The 25,988-nt window shown below is 44.9% G+C and overlaps 2 protein-coding genes across 5 annotated transcripts; both read right to left on the bottom strand.

Annotated features, from left to right (window-relative positions):
- Positions 1-66: 66 nt before the first annotated feature.
- On the bottom strand, positions 67-4,909 carry LOC142954431 (uncharacterized). 4 transcript variants are annotated; one of them, XM_076095433.1, is made up of 4 exons: positions 4,818-4,909; positions 3,152-3,730; positions 2,503-2,637; positions 67-1,793 (listed from the first exon to the last, which is right to left on the bottom strand). In XM_076095433.1, exons 2-4 carry the CDS (start codon positions 3,713-3,715, stop codon positions 1,311-1,313), a joined length of 1,182 nt encoding a protein of 393 aa, XP_075951548.1. In that variant the 5' UTR covers positions 3,716-3,730; positions 4,818-4,909; the 3' UTR covers positions 67-1,310. The 4 variants fall into 4 exon arrangements, with proteins under 4 accessions (XP_075951548.1, XP_075951547.1, XP_075951549.1 ...); XM_076095432.1 differs by having other exon boundaries at positions 4,692-4,896; XM_076095434.1 differs by having other exon boundaries at positions 4,782-4,887.
- Positions 4,910-5,583: 674 nt separating this feature from the next.
- lrif1 (ligand dependent nuclear receptor interacting factor 1) lies at positions 5,584-14,713 on the bottom strand. Its single transcript, XM_076095452.1, has 3 exons — positions 14,240-14,713; positions 9,544-11,794; positions 5,584-7,152 (listed from the first exon to the last, which is right to left on the bottom strand). The coding sequence occupies exons 1-3, from the start codon at positions 14,275-14,277 to the stop codon at positions 6,190-6,192; spliced, it is 3,252 nt and encodes a 1,083-aa protein (XP_075951567.1). The 5' UTR covers positions 14,278-14,713; the 3' UTR covers positions 5,584-6,189.
- Between the last annotated feature and the right edge of the window lie 11,275 nt (positions 14,714-25,988).

Genomic DNA, 25,988 nt, shown 5'->3' with positions numbered 1-25,988 from the left:
ACGTTTAGTCGACTCATTCAGACACTCTTTGAAGTCACGTAAAAGCTTCTACATTCAGGAGAGGAGTGTTTGTTTTATTTATTTATTCAATGCTGGAGAACAAAACCTTAAAATCTCTTCAGCTTGTGTTTCACCGAGGTGCTCAGAGTCCGGCTGCTCGACCACGATGCAACGGTCGATGTTTTCTCTTTTCAAAGCAACTTTATAAACACATGGAAGATGAGTGCAGTGACAAACAAAGGATTCCTGTCCAACACAGAATCAGACCTTCAAAGGAGGCAGTTTTCACAGTCTTCACAACGAACAACTAAACAGCAAAGTCAACGCCAGGTGGGCTCATCGGGGTCCACGCTTCACAAACGGACATCACAGTCTCCTGGTTGAGTCACCGATGCCACTGATGACTCCACTGTTCAGAACGAGTAACAGAACAAACTGCCGTCAACAATACGTTTGAAACGTTTTGGTCTTCTAACAATGTCTCACATAGCGTTTGGCTGTACCAGCCGAAAAAAACCCCAAAAGAAGCGACAGCCAAAAACGCTGAACGCAGAGTAGTAGGTTCAAAACAACAGGCGACGTCACGGTGACGACGGCCTCTTCTTACCACAGTCCATGGGCCTGATAGCAGAGGTCAGGGGTCACAAAACTAGAGCTTGTGTGCTCCAGCAAAGGTCGAGGAAGTGTTAGGAAGGACAACTAGTTTATAAAAGGTCATTAAGTTAACATGCTCACTAGTATCCTGGTCTTAAGATCTGATCCTAGTCTGGATATACCGGGATGCTGATCTCTGAGAACGTTACATTGTAAACCACTAATCTGTGTCTAAACTGACAGGAGGAGAACAAAGGTTCTGTTACATTATGATGCGTTCAGGCTCTGCTCGGTATAAATGAGAATTGGGCTACGGTCAATTTTAACATAAACATGGTGTGTTCACATGTATATATACATAATGAATTATGAGCTGTTTACACTAGCTCTTATAATACATCATTAAACTACTAATGACTAGATTTGTTCAACCATAAAAAATGACTATATCAAAGTAAAAGGAGAACATTTAGAATGTTTGATGGTTCACTGACTTGAGAGCGGTGGAAATGATTTTTGGGACAGATGGATCCTTGTGGACCAGCTGCTATAACCAAACAACAAAGAGATCTGCGTCTGTTAATATGGATCATCAATGATCGGCAATTAGTATCGACAGCAAAACAGCGGGATCAGGGATCTCTCTTTTGTATTTTGTGCTGATCCGTGGCTCTGATCCGTGATCCGACCCGAGCGTTTTAGGATCCGTTGTACCACTAGTGATTGTGCAGGTTGTTGAAAGCGGCTACACGCTGCTTCAGCCTGGCCTTCATTCGATTTATCTCCTCCTCCTCTGCCAGCTGCTTAAAGTCAAACTCCTGAGGCTTTCTGGTGGGCCAGCTCTGGTTGCCACTTTGCTCTACAATACCAACCGTGTTGTCAGGTTGACCGCTGTCAACATGTATATAATCAGCTTCTTCATCATCCGTCACCATCTCATGTTCACCACAGTTGTTGTTGGCCTCCTCCTGCTCCCCCTGAGGCTGAAGCCACGGCGGCTCAGTGCCTGCTGCTTCCTCTGCAGCCTGCTGTCCATCACCCTCCTTATGACGACGGCTGCCGGCGGACTGAGGGACGTGATGTGTGGTCGTGGTTGAGGATACGTCACTTCCCCTGTGCATAGTAACCTTCTTGTTTTCACCGGGTGCTGCTTTAGGTGTGGTGCATCTCTCCTTGGGCCTGTTGTCATGTAGCAGCTCCTGCAGGACAAACAGAGTAGTATCGCATAGGGATGAGATCCACAGTTGACAGCCGAGGGTTCTAACTGAAGCTACATGGAAGCAGAGCACTGCAGAGACAAGACCGGGTGTATATAGAGACAGGACTTTATTCCTAATGTGAGCCCAAAGGTGCCCGAGCATTTTAGAGTGGCTTGGGACGAACTCGAGGCTTCGAAGCTGTAGTCCACAAACCAGTGGATGACACAGTGACGACATCCACTGCTTGTATTCAGTGTATGGTCACAGTCATAGCGCCAGGCGTTTCCCTACTCTCTACCTTAAAAGGGATGTCGTACTGATACCCAGCACTACAAATCTACATCTTTTAAAAAAATCTAATAATTTCTGTCTATCAATAACCTGGAGAAAGTTATCTCTGTCTCTAATTCAAAATGAAAGTTAAAAATGATATTTAAAAAGAAATACCTATTAATCACTTATAAGGCATTGACTAGAGTGGATCTAATATGTGCGGCCCACTATGCCCTCGCTTAAAGGACGCACACATGAGTGATGAGCAGATCGGCTCGAACGTCGTCCACATCCAAGTGTACGCTGGAGTGAAGGCTCTTCTCTGACTAGGAGACCTGTGTGGACATGTCACTCCCTCTCTACTACAGGGACTAGTGGAGAGGGAGTGACATGTCCATACAGGTAGAATTATTATTATTATTATTATGACACTCACCTGGTCTGTGGTGGAGTGATTATCTGGTTTGGTGAGACGATCCTTGAGCTGTTTAGAGGAGGTCTGGGGCAGAGTGACGTGTGATTTCTTCCTCTGTGGTTCTGCAGGTCCTAGAGAAACCGGGGGGGAACGGCGCTGCAGGAGGACAGACACGCCTCAGATGAATGTTACTATGCACAATATCTTTCTATAACTTCATACAGTCAAAAAACAGCTTTATATATGGGGCCATTTCCAATAAGCATGGTCAAAGTGAGGCAAAGGGAAGGTGCGGAGAAGGTGTCAGGATGAGCTAAAAATGTAAAGTTTGTCCCGAGGACGAGGCTAGAGGAAGGCTCATGGAGTCATTCAAATCAAAAGGGTTCATCCTCTGTGGTGCATGAATGTTTCAGCTGTACTTTGTGTTACGTGCTAATTAACGAATGTAAGCATGCTAACTAAGGTTGTGACAATGGAGAACATTATACCTGCTAAACATCACTGGCAACATTGTGAGCATTTAAACACGCTGACGAAGCACCACCGTACCGCCTCAAGGCTGAAGCTTTACATGTCAGCTGACCTGCTGCGTGTTTCCCACATTCACTGTTGTTTTTACTAGTTTGTAGCAGTGTCTTGAATGTAGTCATTAACTGAAATGTCATGTTACCTTCTTGAGGCTTTTAGAGGATACGTCTGATGTTGAAGGAATGGAAGACTGGGACGCTAGCTGTTGTTCACGTGTCTCTGGTTGAGTCCGGCTCTCATCGGGATTCCTGATGGACAGGTACACCTGTCCATCGTAGAGGATGACGGCATCTTTGTACACCCGCGGTGCAGAACCCCGAGGTAACGGGGAGGCATGGGATGTGTGCGCGGAGACCTTTTTTCCAGGCATGGTGTCCTTCAGCGCCTTGTATACCGCGTGGTTGGCAGCAACGAAGCTCATTTGGACGGGACCCGGATTAGCCCGAAACTCTCTGCCCAGCAGCGAGGACAGGTTTTCCATCATGTTGTTTCCTGCGTGGGAGGCCACTTTATGGCCTTTCCTCCGTATGACTGCTGGACAAATCCATATGCCTTCTGGAGAGTCTGAGAGCTTCTCGGAGCCCTTAGAGCCAGGCAGCGGGAGGCCCATTCTTCTGAGCACCGACCTCGGTAAACTCCACAGAGGGATGCTTTTTACCTCAGCCTCCACTGGGATGTAGATTTCAAGTTTGCCATGGAGATCCATGCTCGAAGTATTTCCCTGTTGACACATTAAGAGTTACATTGAGAGTTATAGATGCCAACAACACCAACACTTCCCATGATTTCCTCCCAGCTCAATACTGAAACATAATTTGGGGATGGGAACTTAACAGTTCTTGCATTTATTAGTTTACAAGTTGAGATCACTTTACTTTCGATTATTGATAAGCGGTTTCAGTTGACACATGTACACTATTTTCACACACTGTCAATGTGAAATTTGCTATTTCTCTGGTACACATCACTAATGCCTTTTCAAATCTTCAGACAAAGTGAACATTCTGATTCTCAGTAAACTGGGATGGACATACTCAAAAATAAAACGATAAATACTAATACAGAGTATTCCCTACGTTACATTACGTTGCTAGAGGCTGACACCCATCAGAAGGGAGTCACTATGCTGGAACTATTATTATTATTATGACATTCAGTTTTAATGGGAACTGGATGTAGACATAATCTGCCAGGATATTGATCACTGACTAGAAGAACTTTTACTTTGAAATGTATTCCTCAGTTATTATATCTATTATTATACCACGTGCTAAGCTTGTATAAGCTTTTTGTTGACACAATGGAGTTATATTCTATTTTAGGCATCTTGTCAGTAAGGAAATTCATGATTTTATGAGCAATACTGGTGAAGCCTTCCTGTGTTGGCCTACTAGTTAGGTGTCATAATTAGCATGCAGGTGTACCGGACTGACTCGGCCTGACGTTACCGGCACTGAGCAGAATGACGTCGTACCGAAACGGAAGTTCACCTCCGGGTTTAAATGGCTTGGAAACAATGTCAGTGTTTCTCTATCTACAACAATAAGGATACTAGGTTAGGGCGAAGACAGCCCTTCTCGTGCTCGACACCATTATGCTCGGATTCTCCACCAAAAACAACGTGAACACGCGCCCCTTCATTAGAAACCTACGGTAGTTAACGTAAAGAGAAGTTAGCTTACGTCACCGACGCTGTTGAAAATTGAGGTTGCTGTTTCCACACTATCGTCGACTTGTGAACCAAATGATGTCAACTAAAATACCAACCGTACTTAAATAAAAAGAAGCCCGAATAGTGTTGCCCACACCTTGATCAAGCATAAACGTATCCAGCTTTAAATGCTCCGACTCGTTTTTTGTTGCAGTTTCACTTCGTCGCAAAACAGTACTTCCGGTGCCGTACTCTCCAGAATAAAAGTCACCTAAACAAATATAAGCGGCAGAGACTGCATATCCCATAGTGCCTATTTTACCACACACAAACATGTAACGTCAGTGAGTAACATTTGGAAAAAACTAATCAGGACTTCACAATTGCCCATGTTATACAATAGTGGTACACGAGGACTAAAATGCATTGGGCATTCCTTCTTTAGTTCTTAATGCATGCCTCATATTAATTCTGGCCTGTTCTTAAACCTGAATTATGTGTTTAAATACTCATGGTGTCCCAGGGGGGTGAATATAAATAAACACTGCGGGGCAGTGCAGTTGTACTGGGGATTACCGATCACAATTAATTAGTAGATATGACTATCCAATATCAAATTACACTAGATCACTTTAACTATTCTTTTATTTTGAAGGCTAGAAGCCTGACTCGCAGTGCTTACGACTCTATATTATATACGATTTCCTAACATCTTTACTTCCGGTTTGGAATTTTATAATTAGCCAAGCTAAATTATATGTTGTCTTTATTGTCAGTTGAAGAAACTCAACTGAATTGTGATACCAACCTAAAAGTCTTGCCTTGTAATTTTATATGGTTTATTTTATTACTTTTGCACAGTATTTTTCATTTCTATTCTCTACTGTATTTTAAATATATAATTATTTGCTGTCCACAACCCATAAAATAAAAAAAAGGAATTTATTTGCATTGATGCCTTAACAAAATATAAATATAACATTAGTATTTGTAAATATCACATTTAACAAATCCTTTTTGTTAAGACAAAATGTAAAACTTTCACAAGAGATAAAATAGAAAAAGCTTTTTAGTGACCGACTATAAATTCAAAGTGTTTTCTGAGGCAGTTAATCGCCCATCAGGCGTTTATAGTATTTCCACAATGTCTCAATCGTCACTGATGCAGACAGACGACACACTTTTGAGTAGCTGCAACAGAAAGTATGGTATATGACGTACATTTAAACTCAGATATGTGGATTTAGACGCACGGTGTTAATATAAGACATCAGGTACAGCCATGTAGAGCAGTAGTGTTGAAAAAAAGAGGTGGGTCAACTCTAAATGTCTGCAGCAGTTCTCTCACGCAGTTATAACAAACTGTGGTCGCCCACATACCAGACTAGAACCACTGAAACCAAATCACACATTTGCACACATGTACTGAAGCCACAGTGATACTTGTGTTTGTCCTTGTTAACTCCAACACAAATAAATAGAAGCAATAACATTAAATACAAAATGTATCCAATTACTTTGTTAGAATGTTAAGAGTTTGAAATGCTGCCGTTTTTCATCAGCTCTAAAGCCGCCTCTTTCTCTTGCAGAAGCTCTTTGAGTCTCGTGATCTGCTCGTGCAGCTCGAGTTCATCAGAGTCCATGGACGGTGTGGATAAACCGTCACCGGCTGGATCCTCGGACGTCTTACAGCTGTGCTTGTTCTTGGCCGTTAGACAGCTGATGCTTAGACAGCTGATGCTTCCAGATGTTAGACAGCTGATGCTTCCAGATGTTTTCACGTCTTTACTTGAGGCCTTTGCTCTTCCCCCTTTCTTAATTGTCCGCTCTGTCGTCCACGCCCCCTTCTCTTGCTCGTCTGACTTTGCACTGGGCCTCGCTGCTGGATCTTGAGTGCCGGCGATGCAACATGGACACGTCGGGCGCTTCCTTTTTCTTCCCAGTCTCCCCGTGTTCGCATTCAGATCCGCACAGGTCTGAGAACGGCCAGCTGTGTCCCGGGAGTCGGGGAAGTCATTTTCATCAGCACTGAGGAAGTCCTCTTCTATGGGCTCCCCGTAGCCAATCATTGGCTCTGTTTCAACATCACCGCATGTTCCCTTGGGCGAAGTGTTTGTGTTCACTTTGAAATGTGAACACTCCAGAGGTCCAACATCTGAGTGAGGACTGGGAGTGGAGGTGTCTTCGGACAGCTCCTGTTGAGTTAGTACTTCCACTCTATTGCCATTGGTGAGGGCATTGCAGCTTTCAGTTTCTTGTTGACTGTAAAGGTGCTGCAAAAAAGGTTCTCCGTCTTCAAACCTGCTTGTCGTTTCCTGATGCTCCTCCACTGACCTAATGCACTCACTCTCCAGAGACCCGACTGAGGCTTCCTCAATCCTCTGCAGGCAAATTTTCACATCGGCCGTGATCCCGAATATCCGTCTCAGTAGATCATCAGCTCTTTGACAGGATTCGGGCTCCGGCGAAGACGTCCGACTGGTCATGGAGCTCTGCAGGAACAAAAAAACAACTTTTAAAAATACAAACAATACATAAACAAGACTACGAATCAAAAGTACTGCTAGTGGCTCAGACAATGCTGTGCTTTGAGCTAAATGCTAACATGCTAAAAAACACAACGTTGAAATGCTGATGTTCAGCACGTTATGTGGAATTCTACATTTGCTAATCAGCATTAAACACAAAGAAATGTGGCTGATGGGATTGGCTTAAGTTTTGGAGGTATTTGGTTAAAAACCGAAACAAATGAAAGAAGTCAGGGGATCGACAATATAAAAAACATCTTCTGGAAACCATTAAGGGCAATACATCCAATATTTGTCAAGATATATCAGTCTGTGTAGGGCCGACATTGCCATCCCAGTGAAATGCAATGATAAAGTTAATGCTGAATTCACATGGAATCAGACAGTTAGACAGCTAACACGACATCCTTTTTGTGGACGAGACCAGGAAGTCAAAATTAGGTGAGAGAACTCTGGCAACTGGCTCTGTCTAAAAAAATAAAATAAAATGCACATACCAACACTTCTAAAGCTCATTAATTGAGTTGTTGTACCCATCTGTTTAATATGTACACAGACAGCAATGTAAAAACTTTAATTTGTGGTTGTCTTATGCTGTACAGATTGTAAAACCTCTAAAAGCAAATGTGTGATATTGGGCTATATCATATAAAGTACCACCTCAACACCATTCTGTGGAAGTATCCAGTTGAAGGGTTAGGTTATCAATCACTATTTGGAAATCAAAAGCCCAACATTTCCATGTGTCTTCATCTGGGGCCAAGCAAGAATGTTGGGTTGGAAACCACTTTTTATATTTTTCAAGACATTTTCTGACATAATGCATCGTATAGGATAATCACATCAATGTTAATCCCCTGCATCGTCTTGCTGCCTGTGTGTGCTTTACATATTATGGCACCATCTTTGGTTGAATTAAAATACATCCGTCCAGCCAAAAGAACAAACCAAAGATAGAATTCCAACTAACTATCAAAACTCAAATAATAAGAGCTGACCTTAACATATAAAGTACCATCTCAAGTCTAGCTCTTCACTCAGTCCATGTAGTGGTAGTGTGTTTAGTTCATGTGTGTAAAGGGACAGATTACTTGTGCCACTAGCGGGTGGTGTATTTGTTAAATATGGTTGGATGTATGAGGGAAAGACAAAACGAGGCATGCATTTGATTCAGCACAATGTGGTTGAAATCCGACCCGTATTTTCGTTTCGTCCTCCCCGCCGACCGGCAGGCTGCTTCTCCCGGAGGAGAGGTGGGGCAGCTTTGGGAGACAGACTTTCAGTTAGCGGAGCAGCGGGGAAGTCCAGCTGCTACAGCCGCTAACTGAAAGTCCATCTCCGGGAGCCTCCTCCTGCCAAAGTAGTCTGCTGGCGTCAGCAAGGTCAAAACGTAAATAGTACTCGTTTTCTCGTTTCTGCCACTCTGGATTTGCATGGACCCAGTGGTAGAAGTGATATGCTCACATGTGGCCAGAGCTTACACACTGACACCATTAAGGTATGGTCACAATACGCTTCCGTTTAACGAAATTTCCCGCACTCACCCACGAAACAGGACACGTGGCGTGTCTGATGCGGGTAAGAGATGAATCTCGATCAGAGCGATCACAGACTGTCTAGTAGCGTGGCCACTAGATATGGCGATGAAACGCGCTCCAGTAGCCGTGTTTCCACTGACATCTGTTTTTGGGCATTTTGAAGTATTGCATTAAAAATACTGAATGAAAACGGCAAAATTCGATTAAACTTCCTCAATCGCGGAAAAAAGTCTTTACGCTCACTTGATGTGCTTTTTGCCTTTGTAGATAAAAAAAAAAAAAAAAAGAGGATGCGCAAAATGAATTATGGAAACGTCTTTGCCAAATAAATTCTGACGTAGCAAACAGTTAACTTACATGGCTTATGTGTTCTAAAGCCTTTCCACAACGTGCAAATGCTTTTCTTCGTCTCTGGACAGCATGAAACACGGCCAATACTAGCTGACATGAAAGAACTATTTAAACTTGCCATATTAAAATAAATTCCTGAAGACCTTTCCATGTTCGCAACCTCTACTTCTTCTACACTGTTTACTGGCGGATTACAACCATGTGTAGCCTGTAGCTAATTCTTTTTTTGCATCATTTTAAAAGTTTGCTTAAAATTCACTTGACAACTGAATGGAAACATGGCTACTGACAGCTTCTACATTTGTGCATCAACGTTTCTAAATTAAGTGCCGACTAAATGTACATTCATCAATGAAGTTCAATGTGTTAAAATATCTTAAAATCACACTGTTACACGACTCCCTGCTCGAAAATATTTCTATTAAAACTTTTTTCCAAAGTAATGAAGCAATAGAAGTGCCCTCACCTCCACGTTGTGGGTGTCCTTATTTATTTCAAAGCATATTCCATTGCTGCTGGGATCGACTTCCATGCTCTCCAACTGTTGGGCGGAGGTGCTCTGCTGACTGTTAATAATCAAGCAATCATCATCATCCATGTTCATCCCTGCTGAAACACCAACATGTGTATGATTTATGACCGGGTTGACTGACATGCTCTGGCCAAGTTCTATTCTTCCGAGAGCACCAGATGTCCCATCTGGCCTCTTTTGTACCGTCACATTGTTCGAGCTGCTTGTGGCCCCCTGGTCTGTTACACGTGCCATTTGTGTTATTAGTCTCACATCTTGAGACTCAGATCTGGGTGGAGTATATGACACAAATATTACATTGTCTTCATTCGCAAGCGTGACTGCTGACATATGAACGGATGCTGCTCGTTGAGACCAGTCATTTGGAGCATCGTCATCACAAAGGTCAATCACTTGGATCGACTCGTTTGGATTGAGTATTTCGAGGCCCTGCTTTTTCTGAGGTGCAACTGACGCAAGTGACTGTTGGGTTGAAGCTACAATTTGTTTTGCTGCGATGAGTGTGTCACTTTTTCCAGTTTTATATGGTCGGCTGGAATTCTTGGCCGAAAAAAAAACCTTCCCGTTACACATGACCAAGGGGTTTTCCTGTCCTTGTCCAATTTTTCCCTGACTCGACCCACAAACTGTATTTGTAGAGACGTCGCAGTGCTTCACAGTATTTTCTCTCTCGGCAGCAACTCGAAGAATCTCTGAGGTAACAAAAGAATCTATAGGATCAAGAGTTGGAGCCATTGAGTTGTCATCGTCTTCTTCAACTGACCACTTTATGGGGATGTTGGGCCTTTGTGGAACATTTGGAATTAATTTTAAATGTGGTTTTGATCCTTTTGATGGAGGTCCCCATGAAGTTTTATTTGATGTCTTGTGAAGCAACTTGAGCGTGTCAAGTGCAGAATCTCTTTGTGGAGTAACGCCTCGATTGACACTTGTGATAGGTGACGTGTAGACCACACTGGGTAAGCCTGAACTTGGAGAGGAGTTGGCTGATGGAGTAAAAGTAGGTTTCTTGATACCCGGAGGTAGTCCAGATTCTGAGACTGTTCGGACTTGTACCTTCGGGGGAATCTGAAGGCCCTGTCCTCTGGGGAGTGCTGGAGATTTCACTGTGACTTGGAGATCACTTGGAGGTCTTCCGGACTTTCCACTTTTTGGTACAGGTGTTGCCATAAGAGGTCCTATGGCCATTAAATGAACACTCTGTTGCTGTTGTGGTTGCTTCGTGTTTTCCTGTTCTTCTCCACTTTTGCCCTGACTCAACCCAGTAACAGATTTAGTACTGACCTCACAGTGCTTCCCAGCATTTTCTCTCTCTGCCGCAACTCGAAGAATCTCTGAAGTAACGGAGGAATTTATAGGATCAAGAGTTGGATCTGGTTTTGTAATGACCTCACAGTGCTTCCCAGCATTTTCTCTCCCTGCAAGAACTCGAAGAATGTCTGTGGTAAAAAAAGAATCCATAGGCTCAAGAGTTGGAGCCGTTGAGTTGTCCTCTTCTTCAATTGACCACTTTATGGGGCTGTTGTGCCTTTGTGGAACATTTGGAATAAAATTTAAATGTGGTTTTGATCCATTTGATGGAGGTCCGCATACGGTTGTATTTGTTATGTTGCAAAGCAACTTGAACGCGTCACGTCCAGAAACACTTTGTGGAGTAATTGTGATAGGTGACAAGAACGTCACACTGGGTAAGCCTGAACTTGGAGAGGAGTTGGCTGATGGAGTAAAAGTAGGTTTCTTGATACCTGCAGGTAGTTCAGATGCTGGGACTATTCGGACTTGTGTCTTAGGGAGAATCAGAAGGCACTGTCCTGTGACTGGGAGCTGACGGGGAGGTACAATTGGCAACAAATTCACACACTGTTGTATTTGATGTAGTGGATGGTTGTTTAGTGAATTACCAAGATCCGAACCTACTTGATAAGGGAGGGCATTCACGAGGGAAACCTGCTTCCTGAAAATTTGCTCGGTTGCAGAAGGACTCAAAGCTGCCTTTTTTCCCATGCCAACTGGTGGTGAGGTAATATCGACGGCTAAAGCTTTCGGTGGTGTAGTATCAGTTTTCATCTGGCTTATTTGAGATTTGTCAAAGTGTCTGTTGACCATTCGTACTGGAATCAGTTTCATGATGTTTCTTCCATCGGCACCAACAGCCGGTATTGCCTGGTACAAGACACCGGTCCCACTGAGAGACAAAACAACACAGAAACATGTCAGTTAAGAACAGTAAAGATTAAAAAGGTACACATTTTACGAGAATTCATTTTGCAGATGGTTGACAGATTTGATGACTGATTTGATCTATGTTCTCAAAAGGCAGCTTTTCCAAACAATATAGGTCCAGATCTTTAAAATGCTGCAGTTGAAATGTGAAGGTTGATATCAAAAGGCCTTTTACACAGCAGACATTTTGACTCGTCAGTGGGAAAAGCACAGATGTAAAGAATGAAAATAAGGAAGATAAATTCCATAGCTGCTTCAGTTTCAGGCTCCTGGGCCCAATCCCAATGTCCCCCCCCCCTATTGCCTTAGGCCCTGACTTAACTGTCATCACATGGTAAATGGTTGAGTGCGAGAGGCTGCAAGGGCTTGAAATGGTATAAATATGAAGCAAGCACTTTGCGGCGACATATCTCGTTACCCTGATGGCACCAAAACATGTCATCTACAATTGTGGCTGTTTATTTTACATTTTTACTCCCTAATTTGAACGTCTTTCAGGCTCTTAACAGACGAGAGGTAATTGTCAAATATATTTACTCATTTGTGTCAAAACTGCTAGAATAAGCATAACTAAAAGAAATGGTTGGTGAATAATCCAGGTGTGTAATATAGGCAATGCTTTCATGTGTTTTTATGTATCACCTTAAATCCTTAATGTTAATGCTTCTGTGTAAATTTCACATGCCAGGCTGAACACCTGCCGCCCTCTTTGTTTACCTGTTTTAATGCATTTGACTTTCCTTTGGTAAGCCAATGTTTAACGTCACAACGCTATGATTTGTGGGTAATTCTACCAGGTAAAGTCTGAAGAAATACAAACATAAGGAATGTTTAGATGAAGAGCTCAAAATGTCCGAGAGAGCCCTCAAACACTTGACGATTTGACAGTGAGACAGCCCTAAACCCTCACAAACTTTGTTTAGGAACGCGCCTTGAAGTCAGTGAGTCCGCTAGAGTGGCCAATGGATTGTAAGAACTGGCCCACTGCCACTGATAATGGTATTAGTAACACCTGGGATTTTGATCTCAATCATTTCTTTCGTTAATATCACAGACTGTACATAAGAAGTAGACATAGTCATCGTGACATCACCCATTGGTTTTTGGACAGCCGTTATGAAGCCTTGAGTTCGGCAGAGACGCCGTATACGGCTCTGGTAGAGACCTGTCAATCACAGTAAGCCCCGCCCTAAAGCATACCCTACTTTATGGTCTATTTGACTCTAAATGGACCATAATTTACTAAATGAACATCATGCTGTATTGAAGAAGACTTGAAACTAGAGATTGAGACCATAAACTCATGTTTACAATGTTTACTGAGGTAATAAATCAAGAGAGAAGTAGAGTCATTTTCTCATAGACTTCTATACAACCAGAGGAGTCGCCCCCTGATGGTCAGTAGAGAGAATGCAAGTTTGGAGACTCTTTTGCATTGGCTTCACTCAGCAGAACTGGAGGTTGCCGCCTGGTTAATACCAGTCTACGGTAAATGTAGTTAAGTTAATCATTTTAGTAAAGGGCTACCCAGAGCTTTGTGGTCTGCTCCACAGTCTATTATATTTGCTTTATTCTGTATTTGAGCAGTAAAGTTACTGTGAGGGATTAACAGGTCTGGAAATCCATTTCTCTTTGTTTGGACTCTGTTTAGTCAATGAGGCTTCTAATGCTAAATTACCGCAACTTAATATTAACGGCAGGCATGCATCTTCCCAAGCACCTTGGATAAAAAGGTTGAAATACAACATGTGAACACCCCTTGTTTCATGACGCTGTGTTTGTACAGAACATGGTTAGACTAGCTTAGCATAAAGACTGGCAGGCTGCTAATCTACTCCAACCCTGTCCTGACTCCAACTCAAGTAACTTTATTTCACAAAATGTTCAATTACTCCTTTAAGCATAACAATTCTAATCAGAAGTATTCCTGTCATTATGTGTGGTAGCTATTGGTATTATACTCTTTGCCATGATGTTAGCACTGTTTCATTACGATCCTACAACGCTTTTGCAGGCATGTCGTTACACCAGAGGGGTCCTCGCCACATTACTGGGTTAGTGAGCTATGTTGAGCCTAGAGCTAGAGTTTCTAATGCCACTCTATTAACCTGCTGGACCGCGATGGTAACTTATATCCACCCTGGGTTATAAGAGAGCCACCTTTGTGACATTGAAAACTCACTTTAAACTAAACATTTACCATTAATCTTACGTGGTAGTAACGGTACCCCACCCCCTCCCCCTCGCGGAAAACACTACTAAAACTAACCGTAAAGGGGACTGTGGATGTCGCAAAAATTCTACCAGTCCACGGTTCTTGTAATTCGCTTCAATGAACGTTACGTGCCCTTCATTGTAAACGAGATGACATCAAACGCATTCAACTTTGGTATACATCCAACGTTACCTGTGAACCGGACCCCTTTCCGTCATTGCAGTATACATGACTCGTGAAATTTCCCTTGTAGTTTTCGCGTCCAGTCAGTCAGCGTAACTAAAACATCCGTTTAGGCTAATTCATGAATCTCGAGGCAGACAGAATATGCTAACGTTAACGTTGGTCAGATGTGTTTACACCAAAGCCCAGAAAAGCAAAAGGCACGCTAACGCTACTTAGTCACGTCGTTATATCCTCCCTAAAAAAAAAAAAATATATATATATATATATATATATACACGACATGGTAAATCAGACTAAATAAACCACCGATTTAGTCGCATGTATCATCAAACATTTCACTTCTCGCTTTCCGTTCATTCCGCATCCGTTACACCAGGCTTCCGGTTTGTTACATTGGTCGTATTCTTCTTCTTCTTCTTCTTCTTCTTCTTCTTCTTCTTCTTCTTCTTATTTGAGGTTTATTGGCGGTTGGCAAACAATGAATTAGTGCATTACCGCCACCAACTGGTATGGAGTGTGGATCAGGATGTCTAATAGGCTACTTATATAAAAATGTAAATTCAAAAGGAAAAGAAAAAAGAAACAAAACAACGAGCTCATATTTTCTTAATAATATTAATTAATCTAAGATATTGAAATAATACTTGATAACACTCACTTTTTGAGTTATTTTGCAGAATATCCACTATATCCAACCATACCTTCATCTTGCCGAGGTCTCCAATCAGCTGCCCTCTTTCCCGCTCATATTTCTGACATTGTACAATTACATGCTCTATTGTTTCCTCTTGCTCACAATAGTCGCATTTCCCTGTTTCATGTTTACCTATTTTTTTAAGCATACCGTTTAGGCCTGTATGTCCAAATATATGCCTTGATATTACCGTTTCCTCTCTCCTGTTCCTTCCTGCACATCTCATTTCTCCCACTTTCCTCTGAACTCGGTAAAACCATCGTCCTTTCCTGTCTTCTTCCCATTGCTTTTGCCACCTTTCCTTCAACCTCTGTTTAATGATACTTTTTGTTTCTGATTTACTGAAGCTGACTGCAACATTAGTGCAGCTATTTTTTGTGGCCTCTTTTGCAGCTTTATCTGCCATTTCATTTCCTATGACCCCAATATGTGCTGGTACCCATAGGAATATGACTGTCAGACCCATCATTTGAATTCTGTATAATGTTTGTTGTATTTCTATAAGGATGTCTGGTCTACTGTCTGAATGGCTGTTCTGTAAGCTGGCTAATGATGAGCTTGAGTCTGAACAAATGATTGCCCTCAATGGTCTTGTGTCCTCTATCCCCTGTAGTGCTGACATTATTGCCAGCATTTCCCCTGTGTACACTGATCGTCCCTCAGTGATCATTTTACCTATTTTAATATTAAATTCTGGGACAATAAATGCCACTCCTACCTTGTTTCCTAAATTCTTTGATGCATCTGTAAAAGCCTGGATATAACTGTGGTAACTGTCGATATGTGCCTGTATTGTATGCCAATTGAAATGATCCGCTCTACCCTTGTTCTTCTTTTTTAATAACGTAAAGTCTACTGTGGCATCAGGAAGTATCCACGGTGCTATTGTTGGTAATGGGACTGTTGGACTGAAGTTTAATTTAGCTATGCCAAGTTCTGTTGCTTTCTGTGCTACTGTCCAGCCACAGCTTCTTGTCTCCCTCTTCTCCTTTTCCCAGCAAGGTTCTAACGTTTCCTGTGTTGGATGTTCTTCACTGTGTCCCTGTAGATTTGCCCAATAACTCAATGCTAACTGTGTTCTTCGTAGCTCTAGCGGCATTTCACCCATTTCCACCTGTAATGCAGCCGTTGGGGTTGTTTTAAAGGCACCGGTGCATATTCTCATTGCCTGATATTGAATAATATCCAGTTTTTTAAGAGATGTGCTTGCTGCTGATCCATACACCACACACCCATAATCTAATATAGACCTAATTAATCCACTGCATATGGCTTTCAAAGCAGTTCTATCTGCCCCCCATTCACTTCCCATCAAACACCTCATTATATTTAATGCTTTTTTACATTAATTCTCTACTTTATTAATATGTTGTTGGGATCTGACCCTGCTGTCCTGGCTGGCTGAGACCTTCACACGTGCTTTTCAAACAAAGGAGCAGCCATGTTCCTTCCTTTCACCAAAACGCCTGACATGGGGTCTACAAGAAACCTCATGCCGGATGACCACACCCTCCAGCTCCAGCAGAAACCTGATGCTGGTCCCTCATTGGCCAAGAAAGGGCCCCCCCACTGGTTGTGCCACCTGGTTTATAAGCCTGAGCACAGCTAGAATTCTTTCTCTTCCGTCCAGACACCGCTGGTGTAAGGAGATCCACAAGGCTCTCTTCACCCCGGACACACGCTGGTGTCAGGAGGTCCACAAGGCCTCTTCACTCCGGACTCGTCCAGGGGACAAGAAGATCCACGAGGAACCGCGGCCTCATCAAATCCTATCAGGTCACATGTAACATTCGCTGGTCGAACAGACTGTGTTTTATTTTGAGTTTTGGATCCTGTAGTGTGAGAACGGATAACTCCTATGCCCCGTTCTCCCACCCTTTTTGTGTACACACCGCCGGCAGAAGGTAACAATCTTTCCTCGCCGAAGATTTCCGGGAAGGACGACCCAAACCTCGTCCCTCAGCCGAAGTTAAAAAGCCCCTCTCTGCAGCGAGGAGGCCGAGTCTGCGCCAGCCAGCCCCGAGGCCGCGCCACCGAGAGCCAGCGGCTACTCGAGGACCGAGTGATCCCCACCACGGGAAACGTACCCTACCGAACGAAGCTTCTACAAGTAAGAGTTACTGGTATCTGGGCCTAGCTTAGCTTAACTTAGCATTAGCTTAATTTAGCCTATTTGTTATGTCGTTGTTATTCCTGTATCTTGTTACGTTAAGTTACTGTCGTGTTATAACGTGTTATTGCGCAAGCATCGCGGACCACGGAGTCCCGTTATATTGTGTATTTCCTGATGTAACTGTTTGCATTAGATCCGTCGCTGCTAGTGGATGTGGAGGTTGTGATTTTATCACTTCAAAGACCAAAACCACGGTGGCGGAACCTCGTCTCGCCGACCGAGTTTCGGGGTGATACGAGAGCAATACTCGCATCTCACCGCAGTGATAAAGATGTGTTTTGTTTTGGGGACTATTTTATTTTGTTTGGTTTTATTCTCTCTTCTTTAAATCGGCTCTGTGAGTGAGATCTGGAACCGCAACTATCACCGTACAAGCGTGACCGGTCGGTTCAGAATCCGACCGCAGAGTTTACAAGTGATCAGCTGTTCCTCACATTCTCACTGCAGCGCTGAGCACCGCGCTCAGAGCTCCTCTCTCCCTCTCTCTCTCTCTCTCTCTCTCTCCCTCTCGTCCTACTAACCCGCACACACATAGTTAGATTCACTGATTTTGGGTGAACCTCTCAGACACGTGGTCGCGTAATCTATTGTCCCAACCCACATTGTGCGCCGTCCCACGTGGTTACACGTAGCCACCTCTCAGCTATCTTGTCGCGGGTCAATAGACTCCGCCATCTTTGCTTGTAGGCTCACACGCCCCTTTTTAGGTTACGTACCATCACGGTTTGAGTAGCTCCCCCCCCCCTTTCGTTTCCACACACTCACACACACACACACACACACACACACACACACACACACACACATGTACATATATCTATATACATATCCTTACCCCACTTTATTCATTTGACTTTAGGTATTAGATATATAATTGTATGATAGTGTTTGTTGATTTTGATAGTACTTGATTTGATCATTTATTATTTTGATTTAATAAACTCTGTTATATTTTAAAGAGCAGTCGTCTGTGATTACTTGTGCATATGTGTGTAATAATAACTGGATGTGGTGGCCTGTGCTCGAACTTAAACCTTCACTTTCACTCTGAATGTGTAATAGTACTCAGACTATTGACATTATGAGTGAACGCTAATTATGAGACTTAGTTTTATTGTTTGGTTATTGGTCCCTGTTCGCAGGGTGGTGCCCCGTTATTATTAATAATCATTAATAATTGTTACTGACATTAATAATTCTATTGATGTCAAGAATTTAGTTTCTTAGATGCTGATAACCCAAACACGCTCCTCTAGGTTCCCAACAATGTACAGCCCATGTGATCCTTTCGTCAAACCACAAACCTAAATATTTAAAGTGTTTTACTCTCTCCAATTCATGATTATATAGTTCTAGTTTTACTTCACTACCAATGCGTCTCCTTGTAAAGAACATTGTCTTTGTCTTATCTACTGAGAATTTAAAACCCCATTTATATGACCACTCTTCTACCTACAAAATGTCTCTCTGCAGTTAGTTTACTATGAATTCCACATTTCTTCCCCTCTTCCAAATTGGCCCATCATCTGCAAATATGTGACAATCCCATTTTCAATTCACTGTACTTCTCCCTTTCCTGAAACCACTCTGGTATTTGGATATATATCCTTTACTTTCTACATAATATATTAATCTTTCATTTATCATTTTCTCCATTATTTTGCAGATATTTGATGTTAATGCTATCGGTCTATAGTTCCCTGGGTTCGTACAATCTTTACCGGGTTTGCGTATCAGGACTACAATGGCCTCCTTCCAGCTTTGAGGCAATTTCCCACTCTCCCAAACTTTATTATATAATTCGCGTAATATATCCTTAGAGGATTCACTTAGATTGCTTAACATTATGTAACAAATCTGATCCTTGCCTGGTGCCGACGTTTTGGTTTTCTTGAGACATCGGCTAAGTTCTGTTTTTGTAAAAGGCTTGTTTAGCAGATCATGAGTATCTTCCTCTTGCTGTAATAAATGTTCATTCTCCCTTATTGTAGCTTCCCTTCCCTTTTTACCCTCTTCACTAATATTATCTGAACTATGTATTTTAACATCTCTGATTTCTCTGCATCTCTCACTGCTGTTGTTTCCCCATCATTTAGGACTGGGTACCCAAACTCTCTTTTAATTCCATTCATTCTTTTTATCATTTTCCATACCTTATCCATTTTCATCTCCCTTCCTATTGAGTTACAAAATTTCCTCCAACATTCCTTCTTTGTATTTTTGATGATCCTCCGTACATTTGCTTGCAACTTTTTATATTCAATAAGGTTCTGAAACCTATGATTCTTTTTTAATACTTTAAAAGCTTTATTTCGAGACTTAATTGCTTCATCACATTCCTTAGTCCACCGAGGAACCATCTTCTTCTTATGCTTACCTCCCTTCTTCTGCATGGACTGTTTTGCGGCCTCTAGAATAGCTTGACAAATAGAATCATTTACATTTTCTACATCTTCATTAATACACACTTTCTCCATTTCTTGATCACTAACCCTTCTAAATGTATCCCAGTCAGCACTGCTGAAAGACCATTTCTGTAATCCTTCTGTCTCATACTCTCAAACTCTCAAACTCTGCCCCATTTCAGTCATTATTGGATGATGGTCACTTCCTACTGTTGTTCCTCTTATTACCTCCCAGGGGCTAACACCTGCCAATGAATCAGATACTAAAGTAAGGTCTATTGCCGTCTCTGTCCCTGTTCTGATGTTAAATCTTGTTCCAGTTCCATTATTTAAGCAAACTAAGTTTTTTATCTCCATTAATTCTTCTATCACCATTCCACTGTCATCATTACTATTACCCCATAATGTGCTATGAGCATTCAAATCTCCACAACATATCACTTTTCCTTCTAAATGTACAGCTAATTCATCAAGTCATTTGATTGAAAGTTTCTTACATGGGTTGTAATAGTTTGCAATTCTAATCGTTCCTTCTCTTGTCCAAATTTCTATTATCACATATTCCAGCTCTGTTCCCATCTCCAAAACTTTAAACTGTATTCCTTGTTTTATAAATATTATACACCCTCCTCCATTTCCCCTCTCTATCTCTGTGAATACTATCATATCCTTTAATAACAAAGTCTAATGCTGGTTTAAGCCAGGTTTCCTGAACACATGATTTCTGGTTTCTTTTTACGGTTTTTAATGAATCCTTTAAACTCTTGTCCATTTGCTAATAAGCTTCTTGCGTTCCATTGTAGTACAATCATACTGTCTTATCCACTGGGCCTCCTGGCTTCCCATCTTCTCCGAGTCTTTTATTAATATGCTCCCAAGACATTTCTTTTATCCCAAAAAATCTCTCAGCTCCCCTCACTATTATACTTGATTTTCTCTGTTTTTTGTTTGACTTGGTCAGTACAATTTATTACATATGCAATAAACAGGATCAACTTATCCACTGTCAGTGCTGTATTGGTTTCCTCGGACAGACTTGTCTCTACTCTCAAAACTTGTTTAGGTGTTTCATTCATTACTCTAATTGGCTGCAGTTTGTATCCACTCCGCTGTGGCATTTGTTAGTGTCACGGGAGTTCACGGATAGGACCCAAACGCAAGACCACAGGAGACAGAGTATGGTGAAACAGACTTTATTTAGCCAGAGTAGAGAGGACAGAAAGGTGTGTGAAGGTGTGGAGCCCGTGGTCCGACACCAGAGAGCAGATCGACGGTGTGAGTCCCGTGGCTCGACACCGGAGGGCTGGTAGCTCGACGGTGTGATGTCCCGTGGCTCGACACCGGAGGGCTGGTAGCTTGACGGCGAGATGTCCCGTGGCTCGACACTGGAGAGCTGGCAGCTTGACGGCGTGTGTAGTCCGCTAACACAACGGAGGGCAGAGCGGCGGTGAGTAGTCCGTAAACACAGAGGGCACGGGGGATTCCCGGACCGACGGACACCGGAGGCAAGCGCTCGAGGGAGAAGATGCAACGGGGTTGAATCGGGTGAAAGACTGTGTTGGGAACGTAGAGGAGCGTGTTTGGTTATCAGCATCTAAGAAACTAAATTCTTGACATCAATAGAATTATTAATGTTAGTAACAATCATTAATGATTAATAATAACGGGGCACCACCCTGCGAACAGGGACCAATAACCAAACAATAAAACTAAGTCTCATAATTAGCGTTCACTCATAATGTCAATAGTCTGAGTACTATTACACATTCAGAGTGAAAGTGAAGGTTTAAGTTCGAGCACTTAAACCTTAAAGTTCGACACTACATCCAGTTATTATTACACACATATGCACAAGTAATCACAGACGACTGCTCTTTAAAATATAACAGAGTTTATTAAATAAAATAATAAATGATCAAATCAAGTAATATCAAAATAAACAAACACTATCATACAATTATATGTCTAATACCTAAAGTCAAATGAATAAAGTGGGGTAAGGATATGTATATAGATATATGTACATGTGTGAGTGTGTGTGTGGAAACAAAGGGGGGGGGGGGGCCTACTCAAACAGTGATGGTACGTAACCTAAAAAGGGGCGTGTGAGCCTACAAGCAAAGATGGCGGAGTCTATTGACCCGCGACAAGATAGCTGAGAGGTGGCTACGTGTAACCACGTGGGACGGCGCACAATGTGGGTTGGGACAATAGATTACGCGACCACGTGTCTGAGAGGTTCACCCAAAATCAGTGAATCTAACTATGTGTGTGCGGGTTAGTAGGAAGAGAGGGAGAGAGAGAGAGAGAGAGAGAGAGGAGCTCTGAGCGCGGTGCTCAGCGCTGCAGTGAGAATGTGAGGAACAGCTGATCACTCGTAAACTCTGCGGTCGGATTCTGAACCGACCGGTCACGCTTGTACGGTGATAGTTGCGGTTCTAGATCTCACTCACAGAGCCGATTTAAAGAACAGAGAATAAAACCAAACAAAATAAAATAATCCCCAAAACAAAACACATCTTTATCACTGCGGTGAGATGCGAGTATTGCTCTCTTATCACCCCGAAACTCGGTCGGCGAGACGAGGCTTCGCCACCGTGGTTTTGGTCTTTGAAGTGATAAAATCACAACCTCCACATCCACTAGCAGCGACGGATCTAATGCAAACAGTTACGGCAGGAAATACACAATATAACGGGACTCCGTGGTCCACGATGCTTGCGCAATAACACGTTATAACACGACAGTAACTTAACGTAACAAGACACAGGAATAACAACGACATAACGAATAGGCTAAATTAAGCTAATGCTATGCTAAGCTAAGCTAGGCCCAGATACCAGTAACTCTTACTTGTAGAAGCTTCGTTCGGTAGGGTACGTTTCCCGTGGTGGGGATCACTCGGTCCTCGAGTAGCCGCTGGCTCTCGGTGGCGCGGCCTCGGGGCTGGCTGGCGCAGACTCGGCCTCCTCGCTGCAGAGAGGGGCTTTTTAACTTCGGCTGAGGGACGAGGTTTGGGTCGTCCTTCCCGGAAATCTTCGGCGAGGAAAGATTGTTACCTTCTGCCGGCGGTGTGTACACAAAAAGGGTGGGAGAACGGGGCATAGGAGTTATCCGTTCTCGCACTACAGGATCCAAAACTCAAAATAAAACAGTCTGTTCGACCAGCGAATGTTGCATGTGACCTGATAGGATTTGATGAGGCCGCGGTTCCTCGTGGATCTTCTTGTCCCCTGGACGAGTCCGGAGTGAAGAGGCCTTGTGGACCTTATGATACCAGCGCGTGTCCGGGGTGAAGAGAGCCTTGTGGATCTCCTTACACCAGCGGTGTCTGGACGGAAGAGAAATAATTCTAGCTGTGCTCAGGCTTATAAACCAGGTGGCACAACCAGTGGGGGGCCCTTTCTTGGCCAATGAGGGACCAGCATCAGGTTTCTGCTGGAGCTGGGGGGTGTGGTCCTCCGGCATGAGGTTTCTTGCAGATCCCAGATCAGGCGTTTTGGTGAAAGGAAGGAACATGGCTGCTCCTTTATTTGAAAAGCACGTGTGAAGGTCTCAGCCAGCCAGGACAGCAGGGTCAGATCCCAACAACGGTTAAAGACGGTACGACCTGACAACCCCAGACTGGAGGACCAGAGTTTATATATTGCCAGGGGTATCGTTATTGGGACCTGAGTCTGGTGTGTCAGGCTGCAGGAGGTGATCAGCTGGAGTGGCTGCAGCTGTGTGGCCATGGGAGGTGTAGGGTCTGACAGGGATCCTGACAGTACCCCCCCCCCCCTCAAGGAACGGATTCCAGACGTAGCTACACCGTCCAGAACAACAAACAAGGGTGGGCGGAGGGGGTCCGGAGGAGGGACGTCCCAGCAGATACCAAGCCAACCAGGGTGGGTGGAGGGGGTCCGGAGGGTGGGTGACTGGATCTGACTGGCCACGGGGCTGCAGAAGGGCTCCGGACACGGGTGCTCCGGCGGACGGCCGGGCGGGCAGAAGGGCTCCGGACACGGGTGCTCCGGCAGACGGCCGGGCGGGCAGAAGGGCTCCGGACACAGGTGCTCAGGCGGCCTGGACTCAGACTCTCTGAGTCGGGGCTCCGGGGAATAGGATGCTGGTCCAACGGCGGCAGGCCCTGGAGGTCGCTGCTGCTCCTCCGAGGCAGGCCCTGGAGGTCGCTGCTGCTCCTCCGAGGCAGGCCCTGGAGGTCGCTGCTGCTCCGAGGCGGCGACTGGAGGTCGCTGCTGCTGAGAGGCGGCGACTGGAGGTCGCTGCTGCTGAGAGGCGGCGACTGGAGGTCGCTGCTGCTGAGAGGCGGCAACTGGAGGTCGCTGTTGCTGAGAGGCGGCAACTGGAGGTCGCTGCTGCTGAGAGGCGGCAACTGGAGGTCGCTGCTGCTCCGAGGCGGCAACTGGAGGTCGCTGCTGCTCCGAGGCGGCAGCGGCCGGGACTGGAGGTCGCTGCGGTACGGAGACGGCGGCGACCGGGACTGGAGGTCGCTGCGGTTCGGAGACGGCGGCGACCGGGACTGGAGGTCGCTGCGGTTCGGAGACGGCGGCGACCGGGACTGGAGGTCGCTGCGGTTCGGAGACGGCGGCGACCGGGACTGGAGGTCGCTGCGGTTCGGAGACGGCGGCGGCCGGGACTGGAGGTCGCTGCGGTTCGGAGACGGCGGCGGCCGGGACTGGAGCTGGCTGCGGTTCGGAGACGGCGGCGGCCGGGACTGGAGCTGGCTGCGGGGCTGAGGCGGCCGGGACTGGAGCTGGCTGCGGGGCTGAGGCGGCAGGAACAGGAGCTGGCTGCGGCGCAGAGGCGGCAGGAACAGGAACTAGAGTTCGCTGCGGCTCCGAGGCAGCAGCTGGATACGGTGACGGCCGGAATGCCGTCCAAATACGGGGAGCCGGACTTGGCCGGACCACAGAGTGTTCCCCTACACTTGCTTGGCCCCGTCTCCGGCTGAGAAGGTGCTTAGCCATATGATCCGAGTCCACCGGAGGGTCGAAAACCCTCCTCAGATCCTCCACAAAGTCCACGAAAAGCACAGCATTTGGCCGATCAAAACCCAATGTTCTCACGGCCCAGTCCAAAGCCCTTCCCCGCAGTAATCCAACCACGTAGGAGACCTTGGACCCGTCCGAGTCAAAAGTCTGAGGCTGACGGTCAAATACCCGTTGGCATCGCAACAGGAAGCCCTGGCACTTCCCTAGTGTTCCGTCGTAGGGATCCGGAGCCGGCACGGGGGATTCCCAGACCGGCGGAGCGAGGACAGGAGGGAATAGTGCGGGTGCTGGAACTGGTGGAGACTTGACTGTCCGGGCTAGTTCCTGCATGAAACAGCGAATCCGAGAAACTTCAGCAGCGACAGTTCTCATCTCCTCCAGCAGACTGTTAGGCCTGTACGGCGTAGCTGCTCCTGTGGTTGCTGGGTCCATTATGGTCAGGTCGTTCTGTCACGGGAGTTCACGGATAGGACCCAAACGCAAGACCACAGGAGACAGAGTATGGTGAAACAGACTTTATTTAGCCAGAGTAGAGAGGACAGAAAGGTGTGTGAAGGTGTGGAGCCCGTGGTCCGACACCAGAGAGCAGATCGACGGTGTGAGTCCCGTGGCTCGACACCGGAGGGCTGGTAGCTCGACGGTGTGATGTCCCGTGGCTCGACACCGGAGGGCTGGTAGCTCGACGGTGTGATGTCCCGTGGCTCGACACCGGAGGGCTGGTAGCTTGACGGCGAGATGTCCCGTGGCTCGACACTGGAGAGCTGGCAGCTTGACGGCGTGTGTAGTCCGCTAACACAACGGAGGGCAGAGCGGCGGTGAGTAGTCCGTAAACACAGAGGGCACGGGGGATTCCCGGACCGACGGACACCGGAGGCAAGCGCTCGAGGGAGAAGATGCAACGGGGTTGAATCGGGTGAAAGACGGTTAAAGACGGTACGACCTGACAACCCCAGACTGCAGGACCAGAGTTTATATATTGCCAGGGGTATCGTTATTGGGACCTGAGTCTGGTGTGTCAGGCTGCAGGAGGTGATCAGCTGGAGTGGCTGCAGCTGTGTGGCCATGGGAGGTGTAGGGTCTGACAGGGATCCTGACAGTTAGCTTGTCTTGCTTTTGTTTCTCTATAATTCTCCCACACGCTGCATCCAAAGTAGTCTGCCGAAGACTTCCTCCACCGCTGCCAGTGAGCAACGGACTTTCAAAAATAATAATTTTTTAAAAAACGCGTTAATGCGAGATAAAATAATTGTCGGTGTTAATTAATGAATGCTTTAATGCGATTAACTTGCCCAGCAATAATATATATATACATACATATACATATACATATACATATATATTCTTACTCAGGAGCTGGACATGAACATGACCCCCAAAAAACATTGCTTCATGCTGGATGTGTAAAGAAGCAACAGTTACCTGGCAAGTTGGTCACATCTACTTTACAAAGTGATGAAAAATACAAAATAAAAATGACTCACTCGTTAAC

The sequence above is a fragment of the Anarhichas minor genome, unplaced genomic scaffold, assembly GCF_050575085.1.
Source record: "Anarhichas minor isolate MPS153535 unplaced genomic scaffold, ASM5057508v1 ptg000020l, whole genome shotgun sequence".
Classification (NCBI taxonomy): Eukaryota; Metazoa; Chordata; class Actinopteri; order Perciformes; family Anarhichadidae; genus Anarhichas; species Anarhichas minor.
This window is presented reverse-complemented; position numbering and strand designations above follow the sequence as displayed.

Bases quoted from the DNA above. Each gene is read 5' to 3' on its own strand.
- LOC142954431 (XM_076095433.1), bottom strand. From the start codon at position 3,715: ATGGATCTCCATGGCAAACTTGAAATCTACATCCCAGTGGAGGCTGAG. The intron at 2,638-3,151 runs GTAACATGACAT...GTCCTCCTGCAG, and splicing joins CCTCTAAAAGCCTCAAGAAG to CGCCGTTCCCCCCCGGTTTC. The intron at 1,794-2,502 runs GTGAGTGTCATA...TTTGTCCTGCAG, and splicing joins ATCACTCCACCACAGACCAG to GAGCTGCTACATGACAACAG.
- lrif1 (XM_076095452.1), bottom strand. From the start codon at position 14,277: ATGTATACTGCAATGACGGAAAGGGGTCCGGTTCACAG. The intron at 11,795-14,239 runs GTAACGTTGGAT...TTTGTCTCTCAG, and splicing joins GAAAGGGGTCCGGTTCACAG to TGGGACCGGTGTCTTGTACC. The intron at 7,153-9,543 runs GTGAGGGCACTT...TTGTTCCTGCAG, and splicing joins AGGACACCCACAACGTGGAG to AGCTCCATGACCAGTCGGAC.